The sequence below is a fragment of the Elaeis guineensis genome, chromosome 7, assembly GCF_000442705.2.
Source record: "Elaeis guineensis isolate ETL-2024a chromosome 7, EG11, whole genome shotgun sequence".
Taxonomy (NCBI): domain Eukaryota; kingdom Viridiplantae; phylum Streptophyta; class Magnoliopsida; order Arecales; family Arecaceae; genus Elaeis; species Elaeis guineensis.
In genome coordinates, this window is record NC_025999.2 from 86,940,337 (window position 1) to 86,958,415 (window position 18,079).

The 18,079-nt window shown below is 35.2% G+C and overlaps 2 protein-coding genes across 3 annotated transcripts in view; both read right to left on the reverse strand.

Moving 5' to 3' along the window:
• LOC105048698 (uncharacterized) overlaps positions 1–18,079 on the reverse strand; it is a 93,849-nt gene that overhangs the window by 3,009 nt on the left and 72,761 nt on the right. For both annotated transcript variants that reach the window (XM_010928104.4, XM_073261391.1), the window contains exon 2: positions 1,845–1,864. In XM_010928104.4, the coding sequence (XP_010926406.1) occupies positions 1,845–1,863 (19 nt within the window). In that variant the 5' untranslated portion in view covers position 1,864. The remainder of the gene's footprint in view (positions 1–1,844; positions 1,865–18,079) is intronic.
• On the reverse strand, positions 4,368–17,111 carry LOC105048699 (uncharacterized). Its single transcript, XM_073261388.1, has 6 exons — positions 16,532–17,111; positions 14,135–14,260; positions 12,051–12,202; positions 11,761–11,881; positions 8,806–8,989; positions 4,368–4,865 (listed from the first exon to the last, which is right to left on the reverse strand). Exons 1-5 carry the CDS (start codon positions 17,021–17,023, stop codon positions 8,852–8,854), a joined length of 1,029 nt encoding a protein of 342 aa, XP_073117489.1. The 5' UTR covers positions 17,024–17,111; the 3' UTR covers positions 4,368–4,865; positions 8,806–8,851.

Below are 18,079 nucleotides of genomic sequence, written 5' to 3' on the forward strand. Positions count from 1 at the left end.
ATCCAATACATATATGCATACATTTTTTCAACAAGAAACCACCAAAAAAATATGCCTACAAGATCCCAGACAATGCAGTATATTTTAAATGAAATTTGATTTATTTATTTTTAGCTGTTTGTTTCACTATCTACTGTTTTTGTTATATTTAAATTTTTGGATTTGTTTGTATGAAACTATTGAACCTAGAACTCAAACTACCAATAATGCTGAAATTGCCCAAACTGAAACCCACTCGATTCTTTGAAACCAAAAGTAATACTGAATCTTCAATTCTTGTTATCATAAAATTACTTCTAGGAACAAAGTGAAATTGAATTATATGATATATAAACGAGAGAATAAATAACTTGAAGAATGACTAAGCAGATGATATAGCTGACTGCAAAGCAACTGAAGAGGTGGTTCCATGAAACCTCATTCTGGAAAACAATTGCTAGTGGTACATCCTTTTCTTGCCACCTAATTTAGTAAGACCATTTGCATAAGTCATTGAATCCCCCATAAACATACTCGAAGAAGAATAAGGTTCACAATATTTGCAAGATTAATATATAAATTACATTTCAATGTGGACCTTTGGAATACCTCTATTTCCTTGATGATAAATGTGATTCCATATATCATACCATACTTTCTTCTATGTAGACTCTTCATATAGCCAGGGGAATCTTGATGGCTGCTCTACATTACATCTATCCACTAAGCTCACACCCTGTGGATGAAATAACTCTTCTTGGTTTTTCAGTTTGCTAACACTTAGAGGACAAAATTCCTTCACAGCATCCACAGACCATCCAATTACAACTAATCACAATTTCACCATTTAATTTTTCCAATAAAACTCTGAATCACTTACTAAATTTAGAAATTGACGAGAAAGAATAAACTTCACAACTTTCACAACTTCACATTTCCTTCACCCTCACTGGCACAGGGAACAACTTCCTTACATATGCGGATCACTTCTAAAACCTGACAAATGCTAACAGGTCCTAGGTTGACAAAAGAGCTACTACAAGGCTAAGATTGAGATAGTTTGCAGAAATTTAATATACAATGAAACTGTAATCCATATATATCTTAATGCAAATAAGCATCTGCATGCGTATACATGTGGGGAAAACATCAGTAAATCTTTTGTCTGGCTTGAGCATGTTTTCACCACTATAGCATGGGAGGCTAACAGGCATCAACAATGTACCAAAAAAATAGATCTACCATAAATTTGATCAATTGTTGATTTGAACTAATCTTTTTACAACGACTGCACGTTTCCTTGGAGAGGTGGAATCAAAATCAATGAAAGAATCAAATTTCATACCTCCAAGACGGGGTTTTCTAACTTTTTAATACCATAAACTTGTGGATTATTTTCTCTCCATATTTTGAGAGAATTTTTTTTTTTCGGGTACATAAGGGACCAAATTTTTCAAGCAATACAAGCAAAAACGACGATTAATAACTCCGTGCAGATTTACAGCCAAAACGATTAAAGACACCAGAGATTGACGGATGAGAAGCATTCATTAGGAAAAAATTAGAAAGGGAAAGGATATATGAATCCAGAAAACCAAGTTTCCGAATTGGAAACATCAATCTCAAGCTCTAAAAAAGAAGTTGATCAACAAAAGAATTAACAAATTCGAGAACAATTATCCCAATCAAAACGAAAGAAACTTTTAGATCAGAAACAAGATTTCCTCCTGGAAATCGATGATTCCAACGGCAATCCTAGGGAATCGCAGATCTGATTCGATTTTTCAAAAACCAATTCGACAAAAAATCGAGATTTTCCTTTTTTTTTTTTTTTTTTTTTTTTTTTTGCGCAAAAAAAACCCTACCATTCTCGACGTATGCCATGCTCCCACCTCGGTCTCTGGATAAGTCTTCTCCGCGGCGTCGAAAGTTCCTCGCAAGGAAGGGGAAAACAAAGGAACTGCCAGCTCGGTCCGGCCAACCTGACCCGGATTCTCCAAAAGCCCTCTTGTACCCTACAGTATACGCAGGGCTGACAAAATATAATTCGGTCCGTCTGATTCATATTTAATTTATTATAAATAAATTTAAATTTAAATTAATTAAATTTAAATTATAAATAATTTAATTTATTTAATTTATTTAATAATTAAATTAAATTTAAATTTTAAATATCTGATTCATTTAATCTATTTAATTCGTTTAATATCTAGATTGAGTTGAACCAGATAATCTATTTAATTTATTTAATATATAGATTGGATTGAGACAGATAACCTATTTAATCTATTTCTGATTCATTTAATCTGATCTGTTTAACCTGTTTAATCTGTTTAAGACCTGTTTAATATGTTCAAAATTTATTTAATTTATTTCTGACCCATTTAACCCGATCTGTTTAACCTGTTTAATCTGTTTAACTTAATTTGATCAATTTAATAAATAGATTAAACGGATCAGATCGAATTATCTGTTTAATAAATAGGTCGGATTCAGTTTTGAATTTTTGATCCATTTAATAAACAGATCGGATTTGGATTGACGATTTTTTGATCTGATAGGTTTATGATTCGATCCGATCCGATTGATACCCCTGTCTGTATGATATCTTTCCATGCATGTTGCAGACAAAAAAAAATTAAAAATAAAATATGGTAAAAATTATAAATTCCCACCATAAGTCAATCTCTATCTCCAATTTCTTACATGCCTGCAAATAGGCCATTTAATATTAGGCTTCACAGCTTCTTCAAAAAAAAAAGAAAAAGAAAAAAAAAGTTTTAACATGATGATGTGCCCTCTGGAGGAAATGTCGATGGTTCATTGATCTCTTTTTCTTTTTTTTTTTGTTTGAAAAAAATATTATAATTTATTATTCATATAATTATTTATTATGTATGTAAATTTAAAAAATATTTGATTTACTTTTGAAATTAAAATTGAAATCAAAATAGATTGCAATAGAAATTCAAATGATCATATCCTTCAAAATATTTGATTTATGATCGAAATTAACATTAAAATTAAAATATAAAAATTTAAATTTTTAGAATAAGTGAAGATTAGATTTTAAAGAAATCAAATTATTTTTATTCTATATTAAAATTGAAATAGAATTTCTTCCGACCCCGATCCTATACGACCTCTTTGTATGCAAGGGTTCTAGCTAACTAAGCTAATAAATTCGCAGCAGACCGCACGCTGTTTCTAATAAAAAATGAGTTTTGTTTCTTTCTCCAACGCAGCCTCTAAAGTAAAATCTTTTTCATTGACAACGCACCACCTTTGATTACATCCTAATTTGTTGTTGGTGCAAGCTCTTCTTCCAAGACTCAAGTATCTCTTGCGGGATAACATTTTTGAACTCATGGTAAAATACCTACGACCATTTGTTACACTGAACTAAATTTCACCCTCCATTAAGCCAATATTTATACCAACTTGACAGCCATATCTAATTTGTTTAAGAAAATCCCTTAATCTTTTACCATACCCATCCTAAGAGCAACATGCAAATAATGGATGCCCGCCGCTCTTACCGGTGTCGATACACTACACGGTTCCTGTTGGTATAATATTGTATCCGGAAACAATTTCGGTCCCATTAATGACTGAATGCCCTTGGGCATTCATTAAGTGCAACACCCTCATTACTTTATTAAGGAATTAAATTTTCTTAGTATTCCAGAACAACTTATACGTATTAATATATACCATTTACAACGATCTTTATGAAACATTATTATTCAAATCTATCAAATATATTTCACTGAAACAAAATTCTTAATTATTCAAATGGTGCCAAATAAGAAATAGCACAATATACATGCACAGAGTTTCTGCAGAGGCAATTTTAGAAAGTAGGTCATTCAAATGGTAAAATTAACTTATATTTACATGACCTATGAGAAAAAGATCACCTTAATGAATGCCCTTGCAAGCTTCTGCATTCATTAACATTTAAATCTGCCTGTACCAGAAAAAACATTTAAATTTCTGTCACTTCTAAATTCAGACGCCCATTCCATGCACAATGCACAGGGAATGTTCCACCTGCCACATGGCACAAATGGATTGGTGTAACGCATGCGAGTTAATGTGACACGCAATGGTTCTTGACTATTAAGTTGCCCCATATTATTTTACATTGCAAAACAAACTTATCAATCCTTAAAATAACCATGCCATGGTTTGCTTAATTGTCTGATCTCAAATAGTTAATCTGCCAATCTCTTCTGCAAGTCCAAAGACATCATGATGATACATACCATCAAGCAAGCTACCAACCATGGAATGTGAATAGAAACAGCAGTGCTCTCATAACAGCATAATACTCTATACTGCCAACAATCTTGAAGTTCACATACATAATTTCATTCATCAAGTCATCTTAAAGAGGTAATGATATTAGCATTGGCAAAATCTGCAAGAAGTCTTTTATAGCAGCAAGCATAGTTGTCTTCTCAAAAACAATAATTTCAATTTGTGGAAAAAAAAAAAAACAATTTCAGACAAATATTTCTTTGACGCTCAAACCAATTACAGCTAGTTAGCTGTCCATCACATGTCAAAGATCACTTGGATTTTTGACGGTGTATTTGGGGAGACCGGTAGCATCCAAGCAGTGTCCTCCAAAGGTCAGAAGACCAGCTGAAGTAGCAAGAGTTTTGAACTTCCAAGAGTGCCTAATATATCATGTTCATGGACAGCAACAACAGCCATTAGCCACTTAGAAGTGATAGATAAGCTACATAGATTCTTCTGATAGATTCATCTGCTTCAAACAGCTTCATGATTTCACAGCAAGATTGATTCTTGATATTGATCCGTGTCTCTTAATAAACAACAATGCATCAGCCATTGTTCCTTCAGTCCCACGCTTGCATCTGCTTAATGTCATATGCTAAGCAGTCAGTTTTTCTGGAACATCTGGAATTCCCCACAATCCAAGTGATTATTCACCACAAATTCAAGCATGTACTGATAAAAGAGCTTTGATCAGCTCCTTTAAAATTCCAAGGCTAACAACCACAAATACCGATCATAAATTACTCCACCAGATTTTAGAGAATTATTAATATATTGGTACACAATGATATTAAAAGAAATTGGAATGGTGGCAAAATTGAGGGTCTAAGTCAGGAATGGTTGATGAGGCAAGAAAATTAATAAAATATTTAATAACAATCACCATCAAAATTGTAAAAGCATAGAAATATAGTATAGACACACAGATGTATAAAAATATGTATATACTTGCTGTCATTCTCAGAGTATTTTGTTATTTGATGAAATTGAAAAGAATGCATGTTGGAATTTTTTATTTTTAAGAAGAAAATAAAAAAAAGAACCATCATTTTAATATACATGAACACTTATATTAGCTAAGTAGACAAAAGCATTAAACCTTATTGCAAAGATAATGATAGGAAATGCCGTTACTCGTCTAATAAACTGCACATATTTTGAATGGTAAAGGTATGGTGTACCATGAATGCAAAAAGAACAAGGAGAGAAAAACTATATAGAGATCTTGTCTTCAGTAACCAAGTTTTGTCTTCCATCATCTATGTTCTGTAACCAGACTCCTCCCATCAATAACACCTTGATAGAATGCAAGAACTCCAACACCCCATGCCCCACAAGAGAGAGAGAGAGAGAGAGAGAGAGAGAGAGATTGCATCACATTACATCTCTTTGACTAACCTTGGTCCTCAAGTGTGAAATAGATTTTAGTTCTCGATTGGTTGATATGACCAGCTATGGAGTCCATGGAGCTGTAAAGTAACAATCTTGATGCAGTGGACAGGAAAGATGACATATAAGGCCAGATGTGCCAAGGAGGAAGAAGGATAGGATTTTCAGGCACATGAATATAATATCACAATATTTTCATTTGATTGATACATGATCAGAAAAGCTATGATCAGGACTTCTGTTGCTGACATATGTAGATCCCTTTTCATTTATTTGCAACTAGAGTGGAGTGGGGAAAGGCATGAATGAGCACTCAACTCATCAGTTTGGTCCATTCTGGAGACAAGGAAAAACTCTGCTGAATTGAATCTGCCAGTTTCCTTCAAAGCTTAATGTGAAAGCCACATTGGGATTTTTTTTTTCCTCATACATTTGTTTCTGTTACTACACCAGTATCTCCAATGAAATTTGATCAAGTTTCAATTGAATCTGCAGCAACTGACAGAGATGAAGTGTCCAAGGTTATCAGTACCACTACTAAACCAAGAGCAAAGAAGAACCCTTCTGTACAAAATTCAAGCATTCAAGTTTCTGGGTACATGATAGAGTATTTGGACCCTGGACAGAGGCAGTGGATACCAAAGCTCAATTAAGGTTACGGATGAGAAAGTGCCTATGGAGGAAGAAGGTCAACAGAACTTACAGAAGTATGAGGTTTTCCTGCAATTCCAAAAGTCACCCCTCAAGGGGCAAAAGCATGTGGATGAATATCCATGAAATACATCTTGTTTGGGAGCCGACTTACTTCTCCATCATGACCAGCAAGAGTAGATTATTTGAAAATTCTGTAAAGATGCACCATGCAAACGACCATGCTATAATGACGTATGTAATTCTCAAATTATGGTAGCCAAGCCAAAGCAAGTTATTGATACCATGATCATAGTATACTAAGTACATAGTCATGTTTATCAGAAACAAAATGCATTTTTGAGATGATTTACAGTGTATGCCTGTCTATAATGATTTATAGTGTATGCATTTTAGAGATGATTTACACCTGATCTAGGGCCATTTTCCCTTCTTGCCATGTATCCCATCTCATTCATCTTATAGTGGAAATTGAAGAGTCAAAGTAGAACGAGACTCATACTACTAACGGAGTTGGTCTATCTCATGACATAGAAAAAAAGTGAAGACACCGCACCACCCCCCCCCCCCCCCCCCCACACACACACCAAAAAAAAAAAAAGAGTCTGTCTGCTAGTATCTCTTCTTCGTCATCAAACCAACCTTCCCTCTCCATCCTTTCGTGAGGCCTTCCTCTCCTTCCCAAGTCTTGTGGTTCCATCCCGTGGCTCTTCTTCCTCGTGAAGGCATCCTCTCTGTCAATCTGTGAGGCCTTTCTCCCCCCTTCCCCCATGTCCAGTGGATCTGTGAATCAATATCCCCGAGTTCATTTGAAGCTTTTTGATTCAAATAGAATTGGCAGGGATGTTTTGAGAATTGCAAAAGTTTTGCATTCCTTTTCAAATACAGAACTTGGAGTTCTGTGATATAGGGTTTATGTAAAGATAATATATACTTGTTGGCTTTCTAGAACGTACTATAAACTTTTTTGATATATACACAATAGTGACCTAATCTAAACCTCTGTGAATTAGTATACAATTGTCAAAATACGGTGTTCACTAATACATAATCCATAGCTATGCGATACCTATATGATAAATTAGTCATGCAGTGATCCAATTTACACCTCCAGGTAAGTCAATACATAGTTATGTATTCACCAGTACATAATACATGACCAGATAATGTACACCTCTAAGTAAATTGATACATAAAGCCACAGGACTTGGGGAGGAGGAAGACCTTATGAATGGATAAAGAGGGAAGGACAGTTAGACAAGGAAGAAGAGATACGGGCAGATGGCCTCACAAACAGATGCTTCACGTATTTTTTTTAAGTCATAAGACGGACATACTCCATTAGTAGGAGTCCCATTAAGCTTGGACTCTTTGATTTGCATTTTAAGATGGATGTGGTGGGATATGTGGTAAAAATGGAAAACAACACTGAGCAATTTCCTCTAGTGTGCACCAAAGGATTTTTGTTCATCTATAATAATCAAAAATAATTTTTAAAACTACAAGGCATGCCTATTCAGACACTAGAAAACTGTACAATATTGTGTGAATCGGGGAAAAGCAAGATCCTCCTAGAAATAGCTTTTATTTGTCAGTAAAGTGATAGAAAATCACTTATTTTCCTAAGCATCAGGTGTCAAGAGGGTATGTCCAAGCTTCCGACACTTGCTTCTAAGGTAACAACATGCTTACCACTTTGTGACTTAATATAACCATATTGCCATGATAGCTCTCTGTATAGAAAGTTCTCTTGTAACATGCTAAAGCTAATGGCTAACTACTTGCTATGGTCAAATATTGAATAATCCCATTGCGCCTATCCATAACAAGAGAGTATTATGTAACTCCAATCTATGCCCTCAACCTCAACCCCAAAAAACCACCACAATTAAAAGGAAAATAGAAAATCTCTCTCCCACAAAAATAGTTCTTGGTGTGTGATTTAGTAGATGCAAGGGCAAAAAACAAGTTAGGAGGAGTGGTTATAGGCATCCAATATGTTGCTCATGTTGCAGGCATCTTATGCAGTTTCTTTTAATTCTTCCGCTGTATGCTAAACAGTGAACTTCACTGCCCCTTGATTTGTACAAACATTTTCTGACAACATGATGCCATTCTGTGAATTTCAATTGCATGATAGCTTTTCATGTTTCTAAATAATTTGCATTATTTACAACTTAGCCTTTTGTACATGTTCACCTCATTAAAGATGGCAAAGGGACATGCACCATGCTTGCCAATGTAGAAAAGGACGTACTGTCAGAATCTTGAAAGCTAAGAATCTTGAACGCAATAAATGAAGGCGTGCCTTTTTTCTCTCTGTCAAATTTTGCAGGATGTGCCAGGAAGAATGAAATACCAAAAAGGATCAAAATAGGAAAAAGATTATGTGCTAATTCTAATGGTTATTTACCTACAAGCATGACTGGTGAAAATTATCTACTGAATCATGTGGCAGGATACTATATAATGACTTGCCTTTTCCAACAATAAGTTTATGTTGCTTTTCCTGAATGCATTGCTATCATCTACTCTTGGGCATCCTCATGGCCCATTTTTCCATATGTTCTCTTGCTTCCCATGCTATGCTCGCCATTTCCCAATTCCATATGTCTTTGATAGCCGAGCTTGATCTCATCTGTTTTTGGAAATCTTCATATTCCTACGAGAAAGAATCCAGAAGTCAAGTTACAACTTGGAGCAACAACACAGAGTGATCAATTACATGATGTTACTGAATAGATTCCTACTATTATGAATGTCATATAATGAGTTCATTCAGTTAAATGCCTAGTTTCAACACTACGACCACACATATTAGGCAGAACATGGACACTTGCTAGTGAAATCATGAAATTTAACTGTTTTCCTGCTTTACTTTTTTCCACCTCTGGCCACCGCACTAGGCCAGTTAGTTTACTGGATTTATGGTAGAATGTGATGGAACAAGGATTAAGTAATCCTGTGACCAATATTCAGAAATCAATATGACTTCATGAAAAAGAGAAAAATCAACATTTAGTTCATTTTGTTATTTAGGCAATTGGTGAAAAGATGTGAAGACAGAATCACCTGTTTTATTAATGTATATTGGGTAAACCATTTGATAGAGAACCACTGAAATTTGATGGGCTCTACAGAAAAAGTTTGTTTAAAAGATCTAAATTTTTTAGATCGCTAAGGAAACTTGTCAGAATCAGTGAGAGGTATAAGACGATAACTATGGTGAGATTAGTGGGTTTGCCATTTTACAGATTATGGTGGGCTAGTAACTGATATCAAGAAGGCAAATTTCTGTATGGTGTAACTGGAACCAAGAAAACTCCGTAAAGGTTGAAACGATCATTGAAAGTTGAACTTGAATGAATTGCAGTTCTTGTAAACTTAGAGATGAACCATCCAGCAACTTAAGTGTTAACTTTATCGTCCTGAATGCATGCCAATTTCATTTGTTTTGGTAAGGCCTAGTTTTTTTAGCATCAACCAACATGGGAATAGTATCAAACACATACAGCCACTATTTTTACTTGAGCTTCCCAACTAGGTTCCCACCAAGATATTTTTGATTTAGTCCATTCTTTTAACATTTGTTGAATAAAGGTTTTAATGAGATACACGCATTTAAGGAAAGTCCAGTGGTCCAGCTGATTAGGACCAATAGTCGTACTAAAGATGAAAGTGGTATGGATATTATCCGTCTGGATCCAGTTTCGCATCCAAATCAATTCGGATATGGATAGAAATTTGAGGATCTAACTAATATCTGTATCCGTATCCGTATCTATATCCATTAAAAAAAAATGGATATGGATACAGATAGACAACTATCCAATCCGTATCCGAATATCTGAATCTATATGTAATCCTATATAATTTTATATAATATTTATTAATTTTTAAAAGAAATATACAACTATATAAACGTATTATTAACTTGATTTATCATCTATTTAGTAATATCTTTGATTCTGTAGTTATAAACTTTAATTATCTAAGTAATATCTATAATTATATCTATACTTCCAGTATCCGAATTGTATCCGTATCCATTTAAAACAAATATGGATATGAATTTTTGTATCCGAATAATATCCGTATTCATATTTGTATTTGTCAGACAAAACAAATATGGATATGGATATGGTGGTAGCCAATCCGTATCCAATCCGGTTTCAGCCCTAAGTCATACAAATATGCTTCCAAGATGACCATCAATATCCATCCACACCATAAACAGAGGAACAACAATGAAAGCAGATGGGAGTCATCACTCATGAGCTTCATAAAGGCAAGATCTCCATGAAATCTATTGATCCAAGAGTGCTTTATAGTAGCTACAGAATAAGTATTTTGCCAATATGACAAATATAAACAATAATTAACAAAGGTTACAAAGCTTTGCATGGAAAACACAAGCTAATCAAACTCAAATAGAGTAAAACAGGGCAAGCAACAAAACATGGTGAACTAAACCAGTGAAGAAGAGAACACAATCATTGCCATATAAAGTGGTTTAAGCAGCCACTTGGGCACTTGACAAGTGGGGCAGTCCACCTAGGCTGATGCAAGTGCCCTAGCACCCACCACCCACTAAGATGTGGCAGCTTGAGAGTAGCTGAGTATGTAGGCAAGGTTTGAAGCAGATAGAATTGGGCAGGACAAGAACCCCTAATTGCTGCCCGATTGAAAGAGAGAGGGGAAGAGTGAAAGATATGATGAATGGATGGGACAAGGAAATTGTGGCACTCCTAGGTGACAAAAAAGAATCATATGATATATGGGCTTAAAAACATCTGTTGCACACCTGTTTTACTTCACAACCATTCAACAGCTAATTCTGCAAAAGGAGCAGAAACCTCAGCAGTCTACTTTTCGCAGTTTGGATGTCTAATTGTGTAACATGGCCAGGTTTATGCTTAATCTAATTATCAATAAGTAGTTTTTAGATTCATAAGTACATATTCACATGCTAGGCTAAACCAATAATTTGAAAAACAATAACTAGGATATTTGATAATTCACCAAATTTTGTTGAAGAACAATTACTCGACAGAATTAATTATAAACTTATTCATACCGATTTTGATTGTCAGTTGGATGTATAAGAAAGCTTCATGTCAATGTTTCCTTAATCTAAATCAAATACTTTACAACAGATCATCATTCTTCAACTCAATGTTTTCTTCATCTATGTTTATCATCTTCATTGTCCTATGTCACCTGCTTGACGAATTAGCGCACACCTGCACGTCAAATGATCGTATATCCTACCATTTTCTCACCAATGTTTTGCATGAGGACCATAATGTCACAATTTATTCTAGACAGTTTTGCACAACATTAATCTATGGCACTTCTGAACTTTAAAACCAAGAGAACAAAACACTGGTAAATTACTTAAAAAATGTCAATGATAAAAGTGTAATACATTACCTCCCCCGTTCCATCAATATGCAAGCAAAGAGGTTGGCTCACTATTAGAAGTGCTGTCTCCAAATCAAGAAACCCTGCTGTTACCATCCTTCTCAAAGCTCTAGCTTGAGAAGACTTTCCCCTATAAGAAAGAGAAACTTTATGCTTTCTAAGCTGAATCAGAACATTGCATGATAGTTTGAAAAGGACACTACTGTGAGAACAAAAATATAGCCACCTGCATGCATCTACTACACACATACTTCAGTAAAGAATACAAGTTGTTGACTGTTAAATGTAGAATTTGTAACCTTTTAGGGCTTGTAAATGGGTTAAGAGTCTCAGGAGAAGGCAAAATCCCAGCTAGCAATGCTGACTCCCCAACATTAAGAAGTGAAGGGTGCTTTCCAAAGTAAAAAAGAGATGCAGATTCAATTCCAAATTTTCCATGTCCAAAGTACGTCTGCGGGATCGACATTCAAGTGAGTAGTCCCCACATCAAACAAAATATGTATAAGAGGACCACTAAGCCATGACAATTGAAAACAGTTGGCAATTTTGGATTTAAAAACAATTATATCCAGATACTAAATGTACATGAGAGTATTATCGGCATAGCAAGCTTTAAAGATAACAATGAGGTTTGCATCTTATCATATACCAGTTTATATCAGCAAATATCATATTTTCTTCACCACAAAAAAAAAGATATTAACATATGATATTCTGAATATATCCCAACTCACCTATATCAGCTTCATTTTGATAATCGGGAACAATATCAGATAGTGTCATCTGCTGGAGATCCCTTTTTTTTTTTTTTGAAGCCAATAATATATTCTTTTGATCAGCATGATAGCAGCAAGGTGTAATTCATGTATTCAATTTCCTTTAAGATATTTTGTAATTTCAGGCTACAAGAGAAAATTGCAATCTCAAGAAACCAACCAAGGAGCCATTTAAGTTTGAAATTCCAGGGTGAGGACGCACAAGCCACCATAACAGTCAAAAGAAGCTAAAACTTCAGCAAGTTTCCCAGGCAATTTGGATGTTTTAATGCTTTTACCCTTCTCCTATGTCATGGAAACTCGAGAAGTAAATAACGGAGCAATTAAATTTACCCATTAATAATGCTGGTAGCAAATCTCTACAATCATAATCGATGATATCAATTTTTTAAATCATAAAATTTCATGAAATAAACTGCGTGTAAAAATGCTATAGAAGCTTAAATTCGGGATTATTTGTACGTAGACTCCATCTGGTCACAATAGATCATATACTACAACTTCATTTAACAAAATTTAAACTGTGAATAGGTTAAGTCTAGGTTAAGATAATTGGTGACTGGCAAACAGGAGATGTGCAAACAAACTAGTAATGTAACTAACAAAGGCAGCTGAAGTCCAGACCATGTATGATGCACATCACAAAAACATGAAATGAAGCTGATCACATTAATATAGAGTTCCAATTATCATACGATATGGACAATGGAGGGATGCGATGGACAGTAAAACATTATCTTGATTTGTCTCTAAAATTATAAGTCTTCAAAGTATATACTTAAACAGGTGCCAAATACCAATCAATAGGATCATGAGCCCAACCAATATTAGAAAAGCAAGAAGTCCCAACATAAAGTCCAACAAAATTCTAGAAGCATACACTGGTCGGATAGGACCCCAAGCAACTCTCCTATTCATCCAACTGACCCTAGTTCTACTACTGTACCATGAAAAAAAAAAAGAAAAGAAAAAAAATAGCTCAAAAATATTGAAGATCTCTTGATGAATCTTCACTTTGCTGTACAATAGATTCAAAATAAAAAAATGATCAAATTATGTGGTCAATAATATTGGTTAAGGCTCTGATTTAAGGTTGTGGTGATGATTAATAAATTGGAGGAGTCCAACTAAGCCCTGCAAATAAAACTTTGAGATTCATCAAGAGATCCTCAATACTGTTGAGCTATTTTTTCCCTTTTTTTTTTTTTGGTACAGTACATATATAATAATGTAATATGTTTATATATGCGCATATATTTCGAAAATTTTATTCGCAGGGCTTAGCCGGACTCCTCCAATTTAATAATCATCACCACAACCTTAAATCAGGGCCTTAACCAATATTAATGATCAAGATGTAACATCATTTGATCATTCTTTTTATTTTGAATCTATTGTACAGTGTATAATATCTTTGCATGGGTTACTTTTTTTGAAAATTTTTTGATGGCAATGACTTGTCATAATTTCATTATTCAATAGATATAAGCCCACTTACCAAGAAAGCAATTTTGACATAAAGAGTACAATAATACAGAATTTCAAAATTATAATGAGAAAGAAATTAGACATGACATCAATCAACTGGTGATATGAAAAATTTGCACCTTGTTCAAATAGGAATACAATATTTCCCATTTTGACATTCTCCTCTCTAAAATCAGTGACAATATTCCCTCAACAAATTTTCTTGAAAATTTACGTTCATCTGTCAAAAAGACATTCTTCACAAGCTGCAATAAGAAACAAGTGGATAAGCTTCCATCAATAAGAAAAACTAGCGAGCTAAGTTATTTTTGACTCTGAAAACAATATGCATGGGTAATAAATGTAGAACTCATTGTGCCTATTTTATTAATTACATATTAGATTGATCATAAAAGTGATGATAATCATGATATTATGGTGCACGAAGAAAATCTTCTGAACCACTAAGTCAATTGCAGGATCAACTTAAGCATATTTAACATCTATAAGTAAGTGGACTAGAATAAATCAATTTTCGGATTACTCTTTCTTTTTAACAAATGAACTTTTTTCATGAAAGGAATATCTCAACCAATTAATGCAGACATATTTACTTATAAATTTTCCAAACATCCACATCTTATTTTGAAATTAACAAGATTGGGCTTTGCCCAAATTCTTTTCTCTCAAGAAAAAAAATGAATTCAACAAACTATCTGCATCTCATTATAGTTACCGAAGAATAAGGGAACCATTTCATCGAACATTTTTTTTTTCCAAGCAATAGGGTGGTAATGTGCTGCCAACCTAGTTTGAACCCTGGACTTCCTCCAATGGCAGGCCATTAGGAGAAGGGTACCCAACCAGCTGAGCTAAAACCCGCTGGCTCAAGCATTTAATATATTTACAAAGTTTATTTATGATAAACAAATGTATATTGAATGTTTTAAGGAAGACCACTACTCAAAATATTCAAGGAAATATCTACTGACAGAAGAACATTACCTGATGCCAAATCAGTTCAAGATTTCTTCAAGGCATCAACTCCTACCAAAATTCTGGTTCTTTCAAATTAAACATCTTACATCTAACAATTTCAAAATGAAAATTACGTATGAATGTTAAAGCATACAAATTATGTTCTGGATTAAAGAACCCAACCATGGAGAGATTACATATTTGGTAGTGCTCATTTTGAAGTAGACAAATCGTTGAATCAGGTTAATGTTCACAAAGGATTTTAAGCATGCACATACAGGAAAAAAGAAAAGAATTGAAGGTAAAAAAAGGTCGATCCTTCACATGCATGCAATCATAAAAATAATCAGCAGTGTCTATTTGACATAGGACATGTATTGACAAAATCAGTTGATTACACATGTAACAAGAGCTCTTGAACTCAAGGACATGCACATCTTATAAAATATATACTGACACATACAATATGCATACCAAAACAAAGAAAAGTAACTCATGTTTGTATGGTTTGTTCAGATATGCTAATAGAGTATTAACAGCATGTCCGTTCCACAGACAATTTCAGTGAAAATAAGATATTTATTGTATTCTTAAAGATGCAAGTTATAGTACACTACAATTTATCATGCTTTTTCAAATTTCACATTTAAAATAATCCAATTTCAATGACACTATTTTGCACAATATTTTGATAATTGTGTTCAATTCCACTCTTCATTTATAAGCCGTGATTCAAAGATGAACGTCTCTTGTAAAAAGCTTAATCATACTCTTCATCAAATTCCTTCCAAGAGTAAGGGAACCTTGGATGGCTGTCCCACATCCATATGAACTTGATCTACAGTACCAATGAGGTAGGTGTTTTTACCAGCCTATGCCCATCTAAGTACCGCAGCAAACTCTTCTCTTAACTTAGGTTAGGTTAGCTAGGAATATGGCACCAATTTGTAGAGAGTTAACATAAAGCTGAGTGCAGAGATCATAAGTTATTCCACGAAAGAGATCCCATAATGATGCGGTTATGCAGATCTTGGAGAATATCAATAGAATAACTCAAGAACATTTTGATACAAAACAACATGTGTGCACCTCTCCTTGTACACAAGAAGTCTTTTCAATTGTATAACAAGTATTCGGATAGAAACTCTTAATTGAAATGACTTTTCTTAATTCTTATATTTGTAACAAAAAGTAAGCTTGGTGGTCCGATGATTACTTGAATGCCTGTATACATGTAGAGCAAAACTGGATGAAGTAATAGCTAAAAATTGGTGCAACAAAGACGTAGACCCCCCTAATTTACCAACAGTAGAGAACAAGGAACAAACCCATTTGACTCTTGTGCTTTCAATTACAACATTTTATATATTATTTCTTTACATTTTTGCTTCTTGACGTCATTCAATGCTAAATTGGAATATCTGCAATAAAGGTTCTAAATTGACATAAATTTTAGCAAATTAATCAATTTTAACAACGAAAGATCGACATAAAATTTCAATAAAAGCCGATAAAAAATGATCGTTCATCAAGAACGGCCGACGTAAGGATCAATTCACCTGCTGGGTGATGGTGCTTCCACCTCCGCCATTGGGATAATAGACGACGGCCCGTCCGATCCCGTAGGGATCGACCCCAAAGTGGCAGAAGAAGCGGCGGTCCTCCGAGGCCATGACGGCCTGGATCAGGTGGTAGGGGAGCCTGGTGACCTTCGTCTCCGCCCCCTCCGAGAACTCCAGGAGGTGGCGCCACCGCTCGGGGAAATCGGCGGGGAGGACGCGCAGGAACGCCCCTGCGCAGAGGAAGCCGGCGGACACGAGCAGGATCGGAATGGGGCTGAGGAAGCGGAACGGGTTCGGGTACGGCTTCTGGGAGCCCACCGGCGGCGGAGCACCGCATCGCACCGGGAAACGAAGAGGCTTTGTTTTTGGAGTCGACGAGAGAAAGGGGAAGTGGACGAGGGAGTGAGGTAACGGAACGAAGCGGTGACGGGAATCGCGGGGGGTGGCGACGATGACCAGAAGCGGGCGGGTAGGGTCGACCAGTGACATGACGGCGGTGACCGGATCCCGCCCGCACGCCCTTTGATTCGGAGTGCGAACGCTTGCCGGGAGGCGATCCGGGCTATTACGTTACAACCGAACCGTTTTAGCTGTTAGGTGCCCGAGGAGAAGCGCACCATTTTCCGCGTGGAGCGGATCAGCTGTTGGGTTCCTTGAGGCAAAGGTCCTTGTGGAGCCAGGCTGCTCTGACGCGTGGTGGGTTTCTGGTTAGGGCCTACACAAAGCATGGATTAGTTGTAGCGTGTGTTGCAGGTGGGACGTACATGCTGAATTATGTCTGACATGGGGAATTCGCTGGGTAGAGTTCAGTACGGCCATAGGGTAAGATATATATACACACTGGATAATTGGAGTTGTTTTGAGCCATGGGGCCCACATGAATTATGCATGCGTTTTGAAGTGCTAGGAATAGATTGCAGCATTCTGCTGTATGATTGCTTACCATTGTAGAGCAATTTATCATTTGTGAATTGAGAAGACTATTCGCGCAGCTTGTGTTCCATTGGATTAGCTTCCAAACATTACTTTATAGTTTATTCGTATCAAGATTTTACGTCCCAATAAGGAGGTTCCAACCATCCTGCCCTCATTTTGTAGAAAACAAGATCGAAGCATGTTTGGAACCCTTAGAGAGAATAAAAAAAAAATTAAAAAAATAATAAAAAAATAAAAAATAAAAGAAGAAAAAAGATAAAATAAAAAAATAAAAAATAAAAAATAAGTAAAAAAAATAATAAAAAAAAAAAAAAAAAAAAAAAAAGAAAGACAAAAGATATCTATCCGCATGCATGATTGAGATTATTGTCAGAATAGAATGCGATAGCGAGATGTTTATTTAATATAGAGAATGAGATATCTTCATCTTATAAAATTTAAAATCTTCGTTCACACTCTAAAATCTAAATCCATTAAGAATTGGTTGTGCCTTGGATGATATCTCTAATCATCTCTTAATTCATATTGGTTTTCCAATGCTGTGGTTAGAGAATTATTGGCTATCATTTTTAAAAAGCGTGGGCTACTTCTGAGATAGAAATTATTTAA

Bases quoted from the DNA above. Each gene is read 5' to 3' on its own strand.
- LOC105048699 (XM_073261388.1), bottom strand. From the start codon at position 17,023: ATGTCACTGGTCGACCCTACCCGCCCGCTTCTGGTCATCGTCGCCACC. The intron at 11,882-12,050 runs GTTACAAATTCT...TCTTTCTTATAG, and splicing joins CCATTTACAAGCCCTAAAAG to GGGAAAGTCTTCTCAAGCTA. The intron at 8,990-11,760 runs GTAATGTATTAC...TCTTTCTCGTAG, and splicing joins ATATTGATGGAACGGGGGAG to GAATATGAAGATTTCCAAAA.